At 37.5% G+C, this 20,127-nt stretch overlaps 1 protein-coding gene across 3 annotated transcripts in view; it reads left to right on the top strand.

Moving 5' to 3' along the window:
• Positions 1-18,125, top strand: part of LOC122076562 (anaphase-promoting complex subunit 5) — a 40,709-nt gene extending 22,584 nt beyond the window's left edge. For all 3 annotated transcript variants that reach the window (XM_042641927.1, XM_042641929.1, XM_042641928.1), the window contains 13 exons: positions 424-550; positions 661-693; positions 4,460-4,708; positions 5,901-5,978; positions 6,102-6,364; positions 7,809-7,868; positions 7,995-8,062; positions 10,034-10,139; positions 10,469-10,610; positions 12,301-12,399; positions 12,720-12,984; positions 16,093-16,160; positions 17,486-18,125. In XM_042641927.1, the coding sequence (XP_042497861.1) occupies positions 424-550; positions 661-693; positions 4,460-4,708; positions 5,901-5,978; positions 6,102-6,364; positions 7,809-7,868; positions 7,995-8,062; positions 10,034-10,139; positions 10,469-10,610; positions 12,301-12,399; positions 12,720-12,984; positions 16,093-16,160; positions 17,486-17,644 (1,717 nt within the window). In that variant the 3' untranslated portion in view covers positions 17,645-18,125. The remainder of the gene's footprint in view (positions 1-423; positions 551-660; positions 694-4,459; positions 4,709-5,900; positions 5,979-6,101; positions 6,365-7,808; positions 7,869-7,994; positions 8,063-10,033; positions 10,140-10,468; positions 10,611-12,300; positions 12,400-12,719; positions 12,985-16,092; positions 16,161-17,485) is intronic.
• Positions 18,126-20,127: the final 2,002 nt, after the last annotated feature.

The raw sequence follows: 20,127 nt of genomic DNA, 5'->3' as shown, positions 1-20,127 counted from the left end.
TATATACCCACTCCTGTGTGATAAAGTTTCTTCTCTGCCCTCTTTTCCTGGCATAGGTAATCTTGTAATAATTCTGTGTCCTCCTGCAACCTATCCTGGTCTTCAAAAGAGTCTTCAAAAGAGAAGTAATTTAAGCAGGAATATTTCACCTAGTGCTGTTTATTAAGTTAAAGCTCCCATTCTTTGAAAGATATCTTCTAACCCAAAATCTTCTCTCCATTCTATCCAATATATGTATATGTTTTGTGTGTGTGTGTGTGTGTGTGTGTGTGTGTGTGTGTGAGTGTGTGTAGAGATGGTGATCTTGATCTTATCCTGGTAGGTGTTTCCAACTATGAAAAGGCGAGGGCCAACTTTCCATTGTACCTTTGGAACTATTGATATGAGATGATTGTTTCTAACATAACTGTATTGGCATAAAAGTGCAGGGGCAGAAGGAATCGATACTGCTCCATCTTCTTCTTTCAGCAGTTTTGGAAACTATGAAACTGCTTTATTATGTTTGGGTGTGATGCATTGCCATTTTGGGCATCCTAAGCAATCATTGGAGGTATTATGTTAGGGAGTTGTATGACAAAACAAACTAATATGGTACTTGTTGCCTTTTTCTTGTTATTTGCTTTCCTAAACTCAATCTTCTCAATACTTCCCACTTCCCAGGTTCTAACTGAAGCTGTTCGGGCCTCCCAACAGGTAATGTTGTTAATTTATGTTTTTAGATTTTAGTTGTGCTCGGATCCATGTAGCCGACCCATTTAGTTGAGATAAGGCTGAGTTTGCTCTTTGTTGTTGTCACTAGCTACATTGGTGTTCAATTTATTCCTCAACCGAAGCGAACCCAAAAATAGTGGTTTTGAACTGGAAAATCCTAGGAATATGTCGGAGAGTTCATGATTGAAGGTCGAAATTTGAGAATTTGTGTTCCTTCTTTTTTTCTTTCAAAAATATAGGCAAAATTAGAGATTATTTGAACTTTTGTACTGAAGACTGAACTTAGACTGGCTGTTGGGAAATTTTGGTTTTCAACGTCTTGTTTGAGAAGCTTATTGAAATGGTCCACCATTTCAGCCATGTGGATGGTTGGTTAGTTTTGACCAATTGGCTGTTGGATTAGAATTAATATTCATGGTCTTTTGAAGTGCAGAATTCAAGATTCAAGATCTAGAAATTTTATTTTAGAAATAAAAGGAAGAATAAGTCAAAGAGGGATGACAAATTGATTAACTAGAGGAGTTGGAGTGTTTTCTCTTGAGCAAGAATTGGACATGTACTGATCTTGAGAAAATCCCAAGAAGTATGCGCATTGCTGCACATCTTTGAAGCCGGCCGCCAAATGCTCTTTAAATCTTGTGGCCCCATCACTACCCATCTTTGTGCCACAATAGTTACATTTTTTTTTCTGTACATCGCTACACATCGGAATGCCATGTTTCCATTCCCCGTCATCTTCCATTATGCAAGTATCTTATCCTATCGAATCAATAAGCTAGAAATAGACTTTACTGATCTTTAGAAATGCCCAAGAAGTAAGTGCATTGCTTCACATTCTTGAAGCCACCTGCCAAATGCTCTTTCAATCTTGTAGCCACATCACTACTCATCCTTGTGCCACAATATGTACATTGTTTACAAATATTACTTCCGTCATGGTTCAAGAATTTATTGAGCTTTAATCTACCCTAAACATACAAGCATACAGCAATTAGCTCTTCTATAACAACTGAAGCCATTTTTTATTTTTTGTATTAGTCATATATTTTCTAATATATTATAAAAAATAACTATTACGTAATCAACAATAAGTAACTATGGGACAACACATTAATCATTCCATTTAGTTGAAATACACACCAATAACATTTTCATAAAATTTCATGCATTTTCAACCCAAACCAGAACATACATCCCTATTTTCCCCTCCCCAACCCTGTAATAGCTGGAGCCTCATGCACTGAGTTGCTTTTTCTACATACACTAATATTTTCATAAACTTTCATGCATTTTCAACCCAAAACAGAACATACATCCCTATTTTGTTAAAATTTTTGAAGTTTATAATCAGAGGGTGGGCCTTAGTGCAACAGAAACGTTGCTCCATTGCAATCTGGTGGTTGCGGGTTCAAATTGGGAAACAGTCTCTCTACGAAGTGGGTGTAAGGCTGCAAATCTACCTTTCCCCAGACCAGGCAGTGGCGATAGCCTTGTGCATTGGGACGGCCTCTTTTTTTTTTTTGGTTTTTTGGTTTTTTGTTTTTGTTTTTTTTGTTTTTTTGTTTTTTGTTTTTTTGTTTTTTTTGTTTTTTTGTGAATTTAAAAACATTTTTAATACCCAAAAATATAAAAAAGTAATTCTTGTGCTGAAAATTCAAGGCCTGTTGCATTAATTTGTAGATCAGCCTAATATGCGTAAGATATAAAAGAAAGTTAGCCTCAACCAAGCTTTTTTGACCTTAGTTTTTTGAAAATTTTGTTTCAAGAAAGTTTCCAATTCCAATAAATTACCAAATCCATTTGCCAACATGATTTCATACAAATAAGATATCATTGCCGTGATTGTATAATGTTATTCCTTCAATCCGAGCTACAAACTACGAGAAATTAGGTAAGTTTTTGGGAATCTAATTTCAAAATTGGAATGTACCATCGGAGGGGGGTGGAAATTGAACAAAAGATGCTTCAAGAACATTCGAATGTTGATTTCGATGCTCTACAATTGTATGCAAGGCCTTGAGTCACCAGAGTCCAGCAGTAGATTGGAGGTTTGTGGCCAAAAAATTGGGCTGGGAGTCAATCTCAAGGCATTTTCGAGGGTTTTTGCTATTGAAGTGGGCAAAATCCTCTTTATGGCTCCCTCCATTTCTCCATAGTTTGTTTCGGTTTGGAAGAGTGAAAGAACAGAAGGGGAGGGATCTGGAAAAGAAAAAGAACAAGATGGCTAACTGCACAATAAACCAATCTAGAACTATGCACCTAAGCCTATTGCCACCTGGACAGAACCAGACACTTCAAACTACTCACATGACCCAAAAGATGGACCCCTGGACATTCACCAACTGGAGAGAGAACTAAATGGTTAATTTTCCTTGTCTGAAGCTTGATTTTTGGCCCACCAGTTTTTCCAATTGCATTTGCCTCCTTCTTTTCTCAACACACCATCCATGATGATACCACATTCTTCTTTAATTTCAGCTCTCTGAAAGAAGCTATCACACTCCTCTTTAACTGTAGCCTTTTTTTTTTGGGGGGGGGGGAGTGGGTGGGGGTGGGGTGGGATTGTGATGGGTAGCAATAATTTTATTGATGAACATAAGATTGTACAGATGAACAACATTACCCCCTCACAAACGAGGGCAAAAACATTATATAGTTCCCACTTCAATATAAACAGTTAAATTTGGAATATGAAATTGTTATAAATGAATAGCATTTCCATGACATAGCTGTTGATGAAGTACCACCTGCTTTGGCAAGTTGTCTGCCACTTGGCCCTTCTTGGTTTCCATTGAAACTGGACCCGAATCTGAGAGAAAATGTATACGATGGGTCTAATATAGTGGGTGTACCTCCATGGTTCCTGTGTCTGTCCATTAAAGTACATTCGCTGAATCTCTTTCAGGCTTCAGTTGTGGTGTAACTGAATCCCTTCTCGATTAACAGTTCAACTCTAGTCTTTGATGCCAGCATCTCTGTTCTAGTTGAGTTCCTTTCTTCAATCAGTCCTTAAAAGTTCCAATAACTGATCCATACAACCTCCTTATTACACCTCCAATCCCTAATGATCTGGGGTTTCTTAGTGAATGTATATCCATGTTTGACATTGGCTATACACTCGGGTGGGTTTGTCATAGTATTACCTTCTGCTCAGCACCTCCCTTGAGAATTTCAAAGTGCCCTAATTTATGTGCAGGCATTTTTTCCCCTGAATGCCTTCCTTACTCCCTCGCAAGGAGACCCACTGAGTGTCTTTGTCTATCATCCTCTTGCAATCTGGTGTCCCTGGTCAACGTTGAGCTTTTTTTTTTCTTTCAGGTTTTTGGTAAAATGTTGAGTTTGATCCAGTCTTCGGCGGGTCATTGCTTGACTTAGAAAGGCGAACATCTGGGCAAGGGAAAGCGCAATACACCTGGTTGCAAATTTATTTTTTTGGTTATTCATGATCTACCAATCAGGATGAAGGGTCCTACCTACGTGCATGATTCATAGAATCACTATGCGGGGGGGGGGGTCAACTTGATGCGGGACTGAAATAGGATTTTAGGTGCTTGATAATCTCATTTTTCAAGCAATCTTGTATGCGACAAGGAAACTATAGATGTTACCTTCATATATGACAGAACTCCAGAATGTTTCATCCTCTCATAAAAATTTAGACTATGCTTTTGTATTTTTTGTATCTGATTTTCTTATGAGCTTATTTCTGGTCTGGACCGAGTGACTGATCAATTCCTTTCATTTGCAGCACAATAATGATACTTGTCTTGCCTACACCTTGACAGCTATTTGCAACCTGTTATCTGAAGTCGGTATCTCAAGCACAACGGGTATAATTGATTCGTCGCATTCACCAGTTACCAGTATTGGTACTTCACTGTCTATCCAACAACAATTGTTTGTGTTACTACGGAGGTCTCTAAAGAGAGCAGAAAGCCTGAAGCTACCGCTGCTTGTAGCCTCCAATCGGCTGGCAATGGCAAAATTCAATATAACGGTAATGAATTTATTTAATGTATCTTTCTCTGTTTCTCATTATTGATGATGGTATTTGATTAATGGGATAAATATTTTACACTGATTTTATTTATTTTTTGTTGTTCTCTTTTCTGAAGGTCCTATTGAAATCCCAACAAGTCTTGATTACTTAAATCTTAGTCGTGATACAAAATTATGTTCTGGTCAAACTAATGTGCGCAAATGCTGTTAAAATCTCATGTGAAAGCAAATTTATGGACATCAAGACAAAAGATTATTGTCTTGCACTTCCGGCTTTTAGGAATTTTTTACCTTGATAAGATTTATGAAATTTTCAAATTGTGAAACCCCAACATTTGAAAGCTGAGAATCGCCCTATAACCAAACATCCAATTTTTGTTCTTGTATTGGGTGATTGAATTTTCATCCTTTTGGAATTTTATTTTGAAATTATTTTTGTTGGATTCAAATACGTGGTATTTGCTTATTTATGAATAACATCTTAAGTAAAATGTAAACATTTACTTAAATGATATTTGGCATAAGTAAGTGTCCGACTAACGCTTTACACTAAGGAGATAGGTGCCCAGATCCCAAACAAACCGCTGGCTACCATGGCAGCGCCTTGACGACTATGTGTCAAAGGATCTAGATCTAGATGACCATCTTTTGAGGTTATGCTCCTTCCAGATATGATTGATGGCGGCAACCAAACTAGCTTACCAATGATATCACAGATTGACTTCCTAGCATAAAATAATGTCCACCCAGATCCATTTTCTCACTAAAGGGAGAATGTTTCTTCGTCTTGGCAAGCATTTGCCTAGAAGACCTTTCCAAACTGCAGAGGTGAAGGGGCAAGCAAAGAAGATGTGATCCATGTCTTCGACAACGTTCCAACACATTCATCGGAGGATACACATCTCTATTGTACAACACCCCTGCTTTTTTTTTGTGTCCACCCAGCATGCTACTTAAAAGCCTGCCTCTTCTGCTTCATCAAGAACATTTTTCTATGTTGTTTTCTTATTGTTGTTGTTGTTGGGGGTTTTTTTTTATGTCTTATAATTTGTGAAGATTTAACAATAGAGATGCATGTGAAACATTTGTTGAACTTAGTTCTAGACTAAGGATTCTAGTGTTGTCTTATATTCATTTTTGTGGTGCAACAATTATTTTCTGTCTCACCGATAAGTGCAATTTTTTTGCAGCATGTGAAAAGAGCATTGCTTTCATTTGGTCCCAAAGCTTCCATGAAGCTCAAAACATGTCCAAGTGATGTTTGCAAGGTAGTGAGAACGGAATTGATACTTGTGGTCGGAATTGATACTTGTGGTCTTTGCTCTTTACACATTCCCAGATATCATATGTGTGAAACTAGTCACCAAATTTCTGCTGTGGGTTTACTGCAGGAACTGAGATTAAGTTCTTATTTGCTAATCGAATTTGGATCAGATGGTGCATCACTGACAATTGATGGTGCATTTAGTACTGCATGGCGAAAGAGCTTACAAAAGCCTATGGCTTCATCAGTTCTGTCTCATGAGGATGAACCTGGAGGTTCTTGCGATGCTTTCCAGTTTGGTTCACAACCAAGTTCTATTCCTGGATATGTGATGCAATTAGCTGGTGCATCATATCTACTCCGGGCCACTGCCTGGGAGCTATATGGCAGGTAAGCTTTGATTTCATATCGATTTTGTATTCAACTCTGTTGGCCTTCTAATTTCACCCATTATCTTTGCCATTGATCCATCATAAACCCTAATTTCAGAATCCTAGACATACCCAACTTGTGACCACTACATCAATCTTATTGCACCCTCCATAGTTTTGAGAGATTCCTGCCATATTCAAGCCCCTGTTAGGGCTACTCGAGAAGTGAACTTGACGGGAGTTTCAGGCTCATCCAAGCCCTAGATCAAAATTAATTAATTTTCTCTCAATCAAGCCCTACTTCTACCCCTAATTTAAATTCTATTGAATTTTCTTGTTTCTGACCTAACTCAGACAAACACAGTTCGCTTTTCATTCATCAGTTTGAGTTCTAGAATTCAATGCCTAAACCTAAACCCTAATCTGCCCTTACTAGCAATTGAACCTAACTCTAGTTAGAGTTTAGGTATTCCATATTGCCGCTAATTGTCATTTGTGTTACCTGGTTGTTGGAGAGAACTATGGTATCAGATTTTGTGAGTTCTTAATCTTGTTACTTAATCGTTGCTATTATATATTACCAGTGTACTTAATCGTTGCTATTATATATTACCAGTGTACTTTTTGAGCTTTGCTGTAATTAATAATGGGATGAATACTAAAGTGCTTCAAAGATACCACTTTATAATGGGAATAAATGAGCCTTCAAGATAAAGCAACTCAGATTCATCCAAAAAATAATGGGAATAAATATTCATTGACTTCTCAATTTGAGGACTAGAGCTTGTGGTGGCTGCAGCCGGTTAGCTTTTTGATTAGTCTATATTATCTGGAGCTTGTGCCCTAGATTTGGAGTTGCAAATCCATTGTCTCCCTTTCTATTTTCTGCTAGTATATTAGTTTCTTTTTTATTTATGTTGCTAGTTCTGATTGTATTATTTATTATATATTGCTGCTCTACCTTATTCTCAGTTGGGTTTTGTGGATCGGTTTTGTTATGTTTATCAGAAAAGAAGCATCAAACATGGTTGTTGTCCTTGTTTTTGATATGCCCAGGCAACATAAATCATCATCCTGTCATCATTGCTATTGTTATGGTATTTCGTCTGGGTTCAATTCATTATCCTTGCACCCTATGGGTTGTCGTTTTTTCTGAAAAATCCATGTATTGTTGGGTGGAGCTGAAAGAGGCTGAAGTGAAATTTTTGGTGTGTTTCTGTTGACAATCTTGTAGTTGAATACATTTGCTGCATAATTTTATTTTATTTTTAATTTACAAAAACAAAATCTTTATTTTCCTAGGAAACAAATTTTTGCATGCTAACATTTCCAGCTTCTACTTCATCATCCTTCATAGGAAGTGTGAATTATTTTTTGTATGATAGTACATGTCATTGAACTTTTGGTAGATCTAATTGTTGTTGAGCTATCTTTTTTCTCCTAACTATTTTCCTTTTATTCAGTGCCCCTGTAGCTCGACTAAATGCATTGATCTATGCGACATGCTTTTCTGATTCTTCAAGGTATTACAAACTACAATTTTAAGGATAGTCCCTTTCAACTTTTATTAATGTTCTGTTATTCATTTTCCTGCAATTATCATTAATTAAGACTTGTCTAACATCGTTGCAACTTTTTGGGTTTTCTAGTTCAGCTGATGTGGCTTTAGCATATGTCAAACTTATCCAACATCTGGCAATATTTAAAGGATATAAAGGTCAGGCTAATTGCTTCAGCATGTCACTATCAACCATGCATCTTTGTTATGAGTGCAGTAGCAGTTTTTCTCTATTAACTGCTGGACTTTTTAAAGTTGCATCTATAGGTCTTGTCTAACAGCTTCAGAAATGGAATTTTCTTGTGCCTTTACCTATGAACAAATTTAATACAAAGCTCCATTATTTGGGAATTTAATGTCTAACTTACAGTAGCTAGAATCAAAAGCTAGCTTACCCTGCCGGCACTTTTATGGCTGTTCTAGTGGTTCCCCCAATAGCACATATTAAAGACACTAATCACTATATAGACGGAGATATTGTTGTTATAGAATACAATTAGTTAAAAGGTAAGACGAATGAGTATTGAGATAAAATGATATATTATTTGTGGCTGTGGATTATGGTATTTTTAGAAAGGTTTTAAATATCAGTATCGGTCAGCGTATTGGAATGGTGGATTTAGGAGACGTCTCTGAAATAACTAACGGAGAGAACCCTAAGAGATGCAATTTTCACTAAAGATACGTATGGATATGCTTAAGATGTGCATGGATAAGCTTAGGATTCATGCAAACTCCTTTTTAAAGCATAGTACATCATGATTAATCAGTAATTAGGTCCAACCATAGGATTTTAGGTGGTCAAACTATTTTCCATGAGGCAGATCAGTTAGGCCCCAAATTATGTGTATAAGTATGTGCATGATACCTGAGTACCTGTCAGTTTTGAACTCAATCAAAGTTGGTTGTGTGGTAGTAAAAAACTTTTAAGGAAAATTATGCAAACCTACCCTGTACTACACTATAAAGACAACCCACTCTCCCATGATGTCAAAAATGTCTCGAAGTTCCCTTACGTTGAAAAACTTGCCACAACTCACAAGCAGTCCTAGTCTTTTAGCAGGGGATTGTTAAGTGGTGACGTCATTTGGGCCTAAATTTCTAATTGATGAAACTACCCATGGTGTAGGGTGAACTTACCTTTTTACCCTTCTCGGTAAAAGCCCCTAACTTGCTATAGTTAGCCCCTCCCCTACTTGACCTTCTTCTTGGTTTTCATCGCAGAATTTTTGAGGACCTGCAACTCACCCAATGACTTGCGAATCCTTAGTCTCTTTCTGGTTGCAAGTGAAGAAAAGAGAAGAGAAATGAAAATAGTTTAAAAAGGAAAATGGAAGCTTTTTTAATCAGGATATAGTAAATAAACTTTTGCAGTGGAACACTTAATTTCCTTTTCAAACCTAACGAAATTGATTGCTAAATGTTACAAAATTTACTAGCCAGATTTGGAATGTTTTTGTAGCTAGTTGCACAATCAATTTTGGTAATGATTACAAAAGTTTCCATTTTAGTTTTGTTTTTGTCTCATTTCCCTTCCGGCAGCTTTAGAGAAAGGCCTCACCATTGAAGAGATATTCCTGTTGAAGCAGTTTGGATTAAGAAAACTTTGTGGGTTGGCCTTACTGCAAAGTATCCTGAAGGGGGCAGCTCTCATTACATAAGAGAATCATGTCTAGGAGCGATACTTAGGAGAATCTGTCTAGATCAATCTCGTAGCATTATCAATTTCTATTCTATGGAATCCAGAACAATTAGATTGGAGCATTCAGAATTTCCATTCTATATAGTTGTTGATAATTAGCTTTATAACCAGAGGAGGCAGCTTAGATCATGCCTTTTGCCATATTTTAACCAAATCTTCTTTTTATATTCACTCTCAATGAATATGTTAATTATGGTTGTCTCAAGTGTCAACTAGTTCTGTGCTTGAAGGTTTAGTATTCATTCTTCCACCTGTTACTGTGTTTTCTTGGTCTTCTCTATAAAGATTATGTTTAGAAGAATATGTTGGATGTCTCTTCGTGATGTCATAGCTGAAATAACAAACCGTGGAATCTTCTTATTATTTTTTATCTATAGATGAATCATTTCTAGCTTGTAAGATCTCATGTAGCATATCATTTTCTGCAGAAGCTTTTTCTGCTCTACAGGCGGCTGAAGAGAAGTTTGTGTCTTTATCAAAATCTCAAATCCAGCTCCTGAAGCTGCAGTTGTTACATGAGCGTGCTTTGCATCGGTATAGCTATCAATTTTTTTTTTTAAGTCTCCAGTGCAAATCTTACATGGGGTAAAATGAAAAGGGAAAAATGGGAGAGGGTTGGGCATGCCACTAGCTTTCGATTAGCTAGCGGCATGCACCAATCACAACAGGAGAGCAAGGGGGTCTTTTCTAAAGGGGAAGGAGAGAGGGTGACACATGCTGGGTACCTTGCGGCGTGCCCAGCCTTTTCCTAAAAAGAACAGAGGACAAGGGAAAAGGAAAAAAGGAAGAGGATATCATATTGTTTTACATGGTTTTTAATATCCTATTATGTGTTTTCTGAAAATAATATTAATACCATTCAGAGGACATTTGAAATTAGCTCAACAAGTGTGTGATGAGTTTGGTGCACTTGCCTCTTCTGTAACTGGTGTGGACATGGAGCTGAAATCAGAAGCTAGCCTTCGCCATGCTCGTACACTACTTGCTGCTAAGCAGTTCAGCCAGGTTTGTTTACTAACATATTTTTTGACGTTCAACAATTTTTTCCAATGCACACCTGAACGGAAAATGAAGCTTTCCTGTTGGAGAGATGATAAACCATGTTGCATCATGCATGGGTACCTAATCTTAAAGTTCTTAAAACCAGACCAGGTGTCAGACTGAAATTTCAAATCTTGGCCCTAACCACCTAAGATGGCTCTCCTCCAACTTGTTACCTACCTAGGCCTCTCCTAAATCACCTCTACTGTGTTTGTTTCTTATTCTGTCTTTTCTGGTTTTGCCACTGATCTACTACAACATTTAATATCAGTTACGCATTTTATATATCTGTTGCATTTTGAGACCAGCCACTAAGCTCCACACAACATTGTTGGTCATATAGCTGTCTCATTGTTGGTGTGAAATTTGCCAATGCTGAAGGGTGCAGGCATGCTAGCTTCTTGTGGCGCTATCCCTGCCAAACACCTAGCACCCTGGTAACAATCATTAGCTGGTCGGAGAACTGATATTGTCTTGTGGATCTGATTCTGATTGAAGGATCTAAAAGAGCTAGGGGTAGGCCTAAAATGACCATAGGAGTGGTTGCGAGGAATGACATGCATAGTCTAGGTCTTATCCCAAGTATGACCTTGGATAGAGCCTGTTGGAGGGCAAGGATCCATGTAGCCAGCCCCATTTAGTTGAGATTCTTTTGACTTGCTGGGCTGTGCCTCTTTCCTCTTACTTTCAATTCATTAATTTTACTTCTCACCTCTCATTTCTTCATTCTCCTATTTTGTTGGGACCTCAGTTTTTCCTACTTTATTTTGCATGGATCCAAGTAGCAGAGCCCATTGAGTTGGGGTAAGGCTGAATTGTTGTTGTATCTTCTTCTGATTAAGGCTTGTCGATGGGGGGATGAACCTGGACAGATTATTGTTGCACATTCTCTCAACCACCGTTGATCTACATCACTTGTACACACCCAAAATTCAAGCACTTAGACATGCTTATGAGGAAGATTTAGGTTCCTTTTTCTTGGCACACATCCGTGTCATAAGTTTGGATGACAGGTGAATCTGTCGCATCCCTATACCTTATCCCCGTCCCGAACCGATGCAACTTCAGGTGTTTTGAGCGTTTAGAGCCAAAAACATCATTATTTAAGTTGGGACTTAATGTACTAGAGACCTCATGAACTTGTATTGTATTCATGAGGCTGCTAAAAGTGTTGAGCAAAATCCAGTCCAGAATGACATAACAACGCATATTGAAGAGTCAAGCACTTGTTAAGATAAGAGAAAAGTTGAATGCTGATCAGATTTGTTTATGATGTGTCTTAGTTTCAAGTTGCTGAAATCCTAAGTAAATGAGTCATACTGAGTTGGATGAGTTGGATCCGGCAAATTTAGTTTATATCTGAGTACCAACTTGAGGGGGAGGCGTGACATTTATGGGGTTGGGAAGGGGAAGCGTTAGTTATTATTACTCATGCCAGTGTATGACTCAGCATTTAATAATGGCTTATTTGGTAAAAGAAATTATCTAAGCCATTATAATGAACTTTGATTGTTAATAATTTCTCTCAGACCTTAGGATGAAACAAGCCTTTTGTCAGGCAATGTAGGCACAGGATTCTGCCCCCCCTTTTAACTTCTTTTTTTTTTTACTTTGGAATTTTACCGACTGTTCTCATAGATAGTTTTCATTGCAGGCAGCAGCTGTAGCACAGTCTCTCTTTTGTATGTGTTACAAATTCAATCTTCAGGTTGAGAATGCGACTGCTCTTCTCTTGCTTGCAGAAATCCACAAGGTATTCATCACATAGCAGTCAGTTTGTTTCTTTTTCTGAAGGAGACTAGGAGAGTATGAGTAAGTCAAAGCTGCCTGTATAGAATAGCCATGATATATACAAGAAGGAAGTGAAATGAAACTTTGTATACTGTGGTCTCTCCTATGAGTTGGATTTTATCCAACTTCATATTGACTTCTCTATTTTTTTATTCTTATATGATGTGTAAGTGTATGCCTTAGTATATCATTTTGTCATTTATGATTCTATTATGTAAATTTTGTTTGTTCTCGGATTGAAATTTGAATGTGGAATAACATGTATCTCTACTTTTTCTTCAGAAATCTGGCAATGCTGTATTAGGCCTACCTTATGTGCTAGCCAGCCTTTCATTTTGCCAATCATTTAATCTTGATCTACTGGAAGCATCAGCCACTCTGGTACTTGCTGAGTTGTGGCTGTCACTTGGATCGAGCCATGCAAAACGAGCATCAACCCTCATACACAGGGCATTTCCAATGATCCTCGGTCATGGAGGTTTGGAGTTACGTGCACGGGCTTTTATTGCAGATGCAAAGTGTTATCTATCAGATCCATGTTTTTCAGGTACCCCAAAATCTGCTTCCTTCATTTATGTATGCAGTTATTGATGGATATCTATCTCAACTCAGCCTTATCCCAACTAAATGGGATCGACTACATGGATCCATAAAGTAGGGAAAACTGAAGTCCAAAAAAAAAAAAAAAAAAAAAAAAAGGAAGGATGATGAAGAGATGAGAGGTGAACAATGGAATTTAGAGGAAAGAGGCACAACCTACCAATTCAGGAGTATCTTAGCTAAATGGGTCGGCTACATGGATCCTTGCAAATGTAGAAGTAGATTACTGAAGGAAGCTACTCCCAATGTATTACACCCCAAACAAATCAGATAGCGCTTTGTAATTAGCCTTGACAGAAAACCAGCAATAAAAGTAGGGAAACAGTAGGACAAGGACCAGAATTAACCCCGAAGAACTACTTAGAAGATCAAAGTACAAAGCAGTAGAAAGAACCAGCAAGGCCCCAACCCTAGGAGAGAGAGAATGACCTGTGTCTAGGGTTATGGAGAGATACCTGCGGCTGGAGCTGGGCTGCTCAGATGGGATCCAAACTACAATTGTAGGCCCTAGGGTGAGGAACAGAACCTCCAGAGATCCTTGAATTCTGACGGCTGAATTGATAGTTCTGTACTTTCTTGATTTCAGCCTTTTGGAGAGAGAAATAGAGAGGTCCTCAAGAATCGCAGCAGGCCTTCTTGGATGATCTTCTAACTAGGATCGAGTAATCCTTTGGCAGCCTAGAACAAACCCTTAAAAGGGGATGCCGATCAGAATTCAGATTTGGAAGATATGGGAGGTCGACTTCTTGCTGGTTGGTTCTGGCCTTTAAGAACTTGAACAGTAACTGAAATCTCCTTGATTGGTTCTCAAAGCAAACAAAAACTAATAACAGGAAATAAAGTAAAGAGAGAAAGAAGTAACCAAGAGAATCGTGGGTGGGATTGGCTATCTTGGCCCAGGCATCTCACCACAGCTATCTTGGCTGTTTAGAAGCAATTGACGTCAATTCTTTGTATTCATTCAAGTCTGAATTTCTGAGTACAGTAGCTCCTCCTTAAATAGAGGGCAGAAGTTACACCAATAGTAGTCATACTCAAATTAGGCTTTGTACTCCTATTAGGACTAACAATAGAAACCTAGTCAAACTAGGTAATTAACTAGCTACTCACTAATAGCTACTTATGGGCCTCATTAACATAAATTGATGGGCCCAATGGGCTTTTATTCACTAAGGACTAACTTAACCGCTTAAGTGGTTCAATGGCCCTACTTGGGCTGGGCTTTCTTCCTGCGATAGCTCAGCCCATAGTGAGCATCTACATCACTTGCCCTCCAATAGGCTTTATTTGGGGTCAGACTTGGGACGAGACTGAGAGACTTTGCATGTTATTCCTTACAACTTTTCTTGTAGTCATTTTAGGCCTGCCTCTAGCTCTTTTAGCTCCTTCAATCGAGATCAGATCACTCCTTACTAGGCGTTCTCAGGCCTCCTGTTGAACATGGCCATACCACCTCAAACGCTTTTCTTGGAGTTTGTCATTGATCGGGCAGTTTACAAATCAGCTTTAATACGTTCATTTCTTACTGTATCCTTCCTAGTTTTGCCTCTCATCATTCTTAACATCCTCGTCTCTGTTATGCATAACTTCTCTGTATGACACTTTTAACTGCCCAACATTCTGCTCCATACATCATAGCCGGTTGTACAACAGTCCTATAGAACTTTTCTTTAAGCTTTAAAGGAATACGTCGATCACACAGTACTTCGGTTGCACCTCTCCACTTCATCCATCCCATTTTATTTTTTTTGTAAAACATCATCCTTTATCACCTTCTTTATTTATGGTTGACTCTAGATATCTAGAATAATCACTTTGCAGTATCTCCCTCTCTTCAATCTTCACCATGTCATTATCCATCAAAGTGTGACTAAAATTACTACTCTTATACTCCACCTTCGATCTAGTAATCTTAAAACCTCTTTTTCCAAGGTTGATCTCCATATCTCTAACTTAGCATTAATCTTTGGATTTGTCTCATCCACCAAAACAATATCATCGGCTAAGAGTATACACCACGGGACCTCATCTTGAATTCCCTTGGTTAACTCATCTATGATAATCACAAACAGATAAGGGCTTAAAGCTTATCCCTGATATAATTCAATCGTAATTGGTAATTCTTTGCACTGACCCTCCACCGATCTCACACTAGTCACCATGCCCTCATACATATCTTTAATTGCATCCACATATTTACTTAATACCCTTTTTTTCACAAGGACATGCTAAATTAAATCTCTGGGGACTCTTGGCATAGGCTTTTTCCAGGTCAATAAAAGCCAAATGGAGATCCTTCTAGCCGCCTCAAGAATAATATGAAGATGCACAAGTCTTTCAATCTCCTTTCATCATACATTCTCATATATTTTTGCCTGAACCCCAATTTCTAACTGGAAATTGAACCAACCATCCCTATTAAAAATCACCATGCACATAAAATATAAATGTTTAACTAGTTTTGACAGAGCATATTGCCAACATTCAATTTATTGGAAATATTAATCAGGAGTAAATTATCAAAGTTTAGTTTTGTTTATGTTTTCAGATTGTTGACTATTTAAATACTAAGACAACCAAGTGTATCACAATTATTTTTTGTTAAATATACTTATATACTGTTGCCCTTGAGAAAAAAAAGCTTTAGTTTTCTCAGATATCATGCTAGGTGAGGTATGTTTTCTTTAGCAAAAGGGATTAGGTTTCTTGCAATTACAAGTCATTTTTCTGGGCAAGAGAGGTTGTTTCCAGCAACAGGTGACTTGATAGAAAGTTATTATAGTTAAATTTACTAGATATTTGAAACCTAAAAAAATAACTCATGTTGGATAAAACTGAAAAATGGCATTTTATGTCACATGATGCAATGGAAAGTTTGAATTGGTATCCTATTGCTATCCCTTAATTGTTGGGGACATGCCAACATGGTGTTGGATGATGGTGATGAATCATTGTAATTTTTTTGTATGTTTTTTACATATTTGTCAGAACTTCAGATATTGTCTCCATGCATCCCATGCTTATTTATATTGTCTTTTTTCTTTTTATTGTTCAGTTTCTGAAGATCCTGAGGTTGTGGTGGATTCTCTAAGGCAAGCTTCTGAGGAGCTTGAAATTTTAGAGGTCAGTTGGCTTTCATTAGCTTGTGTTGCTACTATGTAATTTTGGTATCTTGTGCAGATATGCCATGTCGAAAGGTAACCCTGGCTTTGTTATTCTTAAAATATTTATTTCAGTATGCTATTATTTTATGAATTCTGTAATGCCAGCCTATTACCCCAGATGGAACAGATCCTACCAAGATTTTCCTAGAATAGAGAGGAAACAGCAGTAGAAATGGCAGCAATATACGGCCATAGTAAAAATGTGGATAGGTAAAGCACTGGCACTTTGGTTAAAGGTTATACCTTGACTCAACTAAACTCAATTCTAAAATCCAAATATTCAGAATAACACCAAATTCTCCCCATTTCTACGATGTTTAACTCCCTCTACTTAATTTCTTTGTCAGAACGGAAAAAAAAACAAGCTCATACAATGCAATGAGGGTCAACCCCCTTCTCAAATAAATATCGATATCAGTTTAAGAAATATATTCTAAATAAAATTTCTAATCTGGTTGACCATTGTAAAATAGAAATGTCATCAGACTGATGTCCTATTGAAATTGCTTATTACTTGCATAATATAGCTTGGAGTTGCAAAATATGTATCATGGGAAAAAAATAAGATAAATAGACTTTCAAATTGCTCTAAAATCTTGCTAAATCAGTTCAGGCCTTCTGGAAATGACCAGCAGAAAATTGACAGAAACAACCCATTTAATGACTCACAATTGAAAAAGAGAAAACCACCAACCATGCACCATCTCCTTTGAGTTAGACAAGGACTTCCTCAAGAAGAAAAATCTCTGTGAAGCTTGAGATGCTCTATTTTTATAGAAGGTTTCCCCTCATTTTATGGACATGCAACAATCTGTAACTTGGAAAAGAATATTCAAATAATGGGGTTTAGTCACCATCAACACAGTGTATATATTTGCAGGCCCACATCCAATGGTATTATATATTTTAAAGAACAGAAGTGACACAGATTACCTTTGCCATCAAAGTACAAACCGTACATTCAGTTAAACAAGAAAAGAGCGCAAATCTTGTGATATATCCTGCTGTGGTGAGGCCACCTAAGGGTTCTGTGTATCATCCGATCACTTCATTGAATGCCATCATGTTCATAACTTTCTGAATGTGCACATATTTCAGCTTTGCTTTGTTCGATTAAGTCCATTCTGCTCAGTAGCCAAGGTGTAATTTATTTAAAGGGTGGGTTCACCTATTTGTCAATTTAAAACCTGGAGTTTCCTTGGTTACATAGTTTGATGTCTATATGTTAAACTTTTTATCTTGATTATGATCATTGATGAGACGACAATGCTGATCCCACCACAGTATCATGAATTGGCGGCCGAAGCCTTCTACTTGATGGCCATTGTCTTCGACAGGCTTGGACATCTAGATGAAAGAGAAAATGCTGCTGCTTCATTTAGAAATCATGTGGTTGCTCTTGAAAATCCGGATGATGACGACCCATTGTTGAACGGGATATAAGGAATCCATTTCTAACCCAGTGGAACACATATTGCAAGTTGTCAGCTGAAGCCATCCACTTGATGTTCGTGGCTGCAATCTAGAATGGAAATACTGCTGCTTAATTCAAGACCAAGTGATTGGTTTGAAAATCCACAGGATGACAGTCAGTTGTCAAAGAGTGATAATTATCCACACATGACCTCTCATGCAGATGAGCATGCGAAAGCCACATACTGTACTTACACAGATCAGTAGAGCATTTGATGTGCTAGTCATGTTTGGTCATGTTATCAGATATAACTATGTTAACTGTCTTCTCTCTTCCATCATGTATGGATTCAGCTTTAACAGGAGTGGCCCTTGATATAGGAACTGCTCTGGACCAATTTAAACTAATCCGAGGAGCCTCTTTGCTCTTTAATGGGTGGACAAGCCTAAGAATAATTATCAGCTGGTGTCATGTATCTGAAAAGTAAAAATAGCCTTTTTTTTTTGTTAACCAAGGTGTTCGGGCTAGATTACTTGCACCTCGACTAATTCTTGGGGAGGACAAGCAGATGTTTATATGTTAGCACCTTGCATGTGGCAGGACAATGGGTCCACGTAACTGTGGTAGGTCTCTCAAAATCTCAATACACATCTGCTTATCGGTGAGATTTTCATATAGAACGATGTGGAGAGGTAAGGGTTTTATACCATGTAATTAAAGGGACCATCTGAGTGACAGTTTTATAGGTGTGCTTAGAACTTGTAATCTTTTTGTCTTGTTCCCAAAAATTTAAAACACAAGTTGAAAAAGAAATTCAAAATAATTTGAAAGTATTCTTATCTTAATGTCATTTTTGTCTTGGAGTGCACATAAAATTACAAATTTGTACTCTCACTAAAAGGAGTGTGCTGTGATACTAGGAGGGGCAAAAAATTAAAATAACAAATTATTTGAACTTTCACTAAGAAAATCTTTTAATAAAATTACAAATTTGTACTCTCACTAAGAATATCTTTTAATGAAATTGCTAAGTTTCGGGTAAGCATTTCGTACTCTTCCCATTAAGCTTCTTAACTAGGGATCTTAATATAGTTATAGGTTTAATTATGCGACTCTCCTAGATTCTGTTTGGCTGCATTTGCTAGCTTTTATCACTCACAAGGCAATTCAGTTGATGTTCAAATTTTGTTAAGCATTATATATTTTATCCACACAGCCCTTGACTTATGGTAATTCTGATCCTCTTGCTCTTTAAGAAAGGACTTTGAGTCTTCTTTAAGCTCTCAATGGTGGGAGCCAAACCCGATTTAGATCCAAAAAGGGGCCAAATTATAGGTAATTTTTCTTAGGATTCCACTAATGGAATAATAACAAATGCATTCCATTACATCATCATTGCGAAAAGATGATGGAAGAGGGGTGGGGGTTTGAGTTACACTGGCACTATTCCCAAAAATTTCCCTCCATATAAAGACCTAATTAATCCCATAAACAGGAGAACTTGGCATGTTATGAGAACCTTAGAATCAACCTAGAATCCCATGGCTTCAAATCCCGGATTATACATATGGGACTTTGCATTATGGACGATAAACCTTCATATAGACCATGGAACCTCATGTGTGCAGTTACATGAAAAGGGAAAAAGGGGAAAAGGGGGGGGGGGGGGGGGACGGGGGTAGAGGAGGAGATTGCAGTGGTTCTACGTGACAACAATAATTTCACTATATGATCTCAGCTGGGGTCTTTGTACAATGAAGCTGTCAAGTCCGTATTAAGCATAGTACGCCTGTCAGGAGGGTGATTCCTTTTTGTATTGCCCTTTTCTTCGTATTATCGGATTTGAATAGCCTGATGTGAAGGTTTATAAGGACTTACACATTCTCTTTTTAATTGCTAATCTATAAATGTGAGTTCTACCCGAATCCCAACACCGAAATCTTTTACTTTAAATGTTTATGATCATGTCATAAGGCTTTATCTAGTGTTATCAATTCTAAGGCTTCAACCAAAAAAATCTAAAGGTCTTATCTAGTGTTATCAATTACAAAGGATGAATATAGCAAAGCAATATTAGATTTTAATTTGGAATAATACCATTGAGACTCAAAAGAGCAAAGCAGTGCAAAAACCAAAGATTGGAGAAAAGACGAGGCATATATAGATACATGATTTAGTGACAAGCTTCTTTGAGCAAACGGTATAGGATATGCTAGCAGTCTCTTATCTATCCATTTGATTTATTAGATATTTGGACCATATATCCCTTAATATAGCCCGCATCTTATTTTACTCGGATTAAATTTTTTTTTTTTTCATATTTTTAAACTGAATAGAAGGTTTTGCTAACCTCACAAAAATTTTAAGTACAACTTATACAAATAATATGACCATAAAAATGACATCATAGATCGCTCGCTGCCCACGAAAAGTTGCATGGAATTGTGGCATATTGCTCAGTTGGCAAGGACCACGCCTCACAACATTGTCATGAGTTCAACTCTCTTTGATT

This window comes from Macadamia integrifolia, chromosome 4 (genome assembly GCF_013358625.1).
Source record: "Macadamia integrifolia cultivar HAES 741 chromosome 4, SCU_Mint_v3, whole genome shotgun sequence".
Taxonomy (NCBI): domain Eukaryota; kingdom Viridiplantae; phylum Streptophyta; class Magnoliopsida; order Proteales; family Proteaceae; genus Macadamia; species Macadamia integrifolia.
This window is presented reverse-complemented; position numbering and strand designations above follow the sequence as displayed.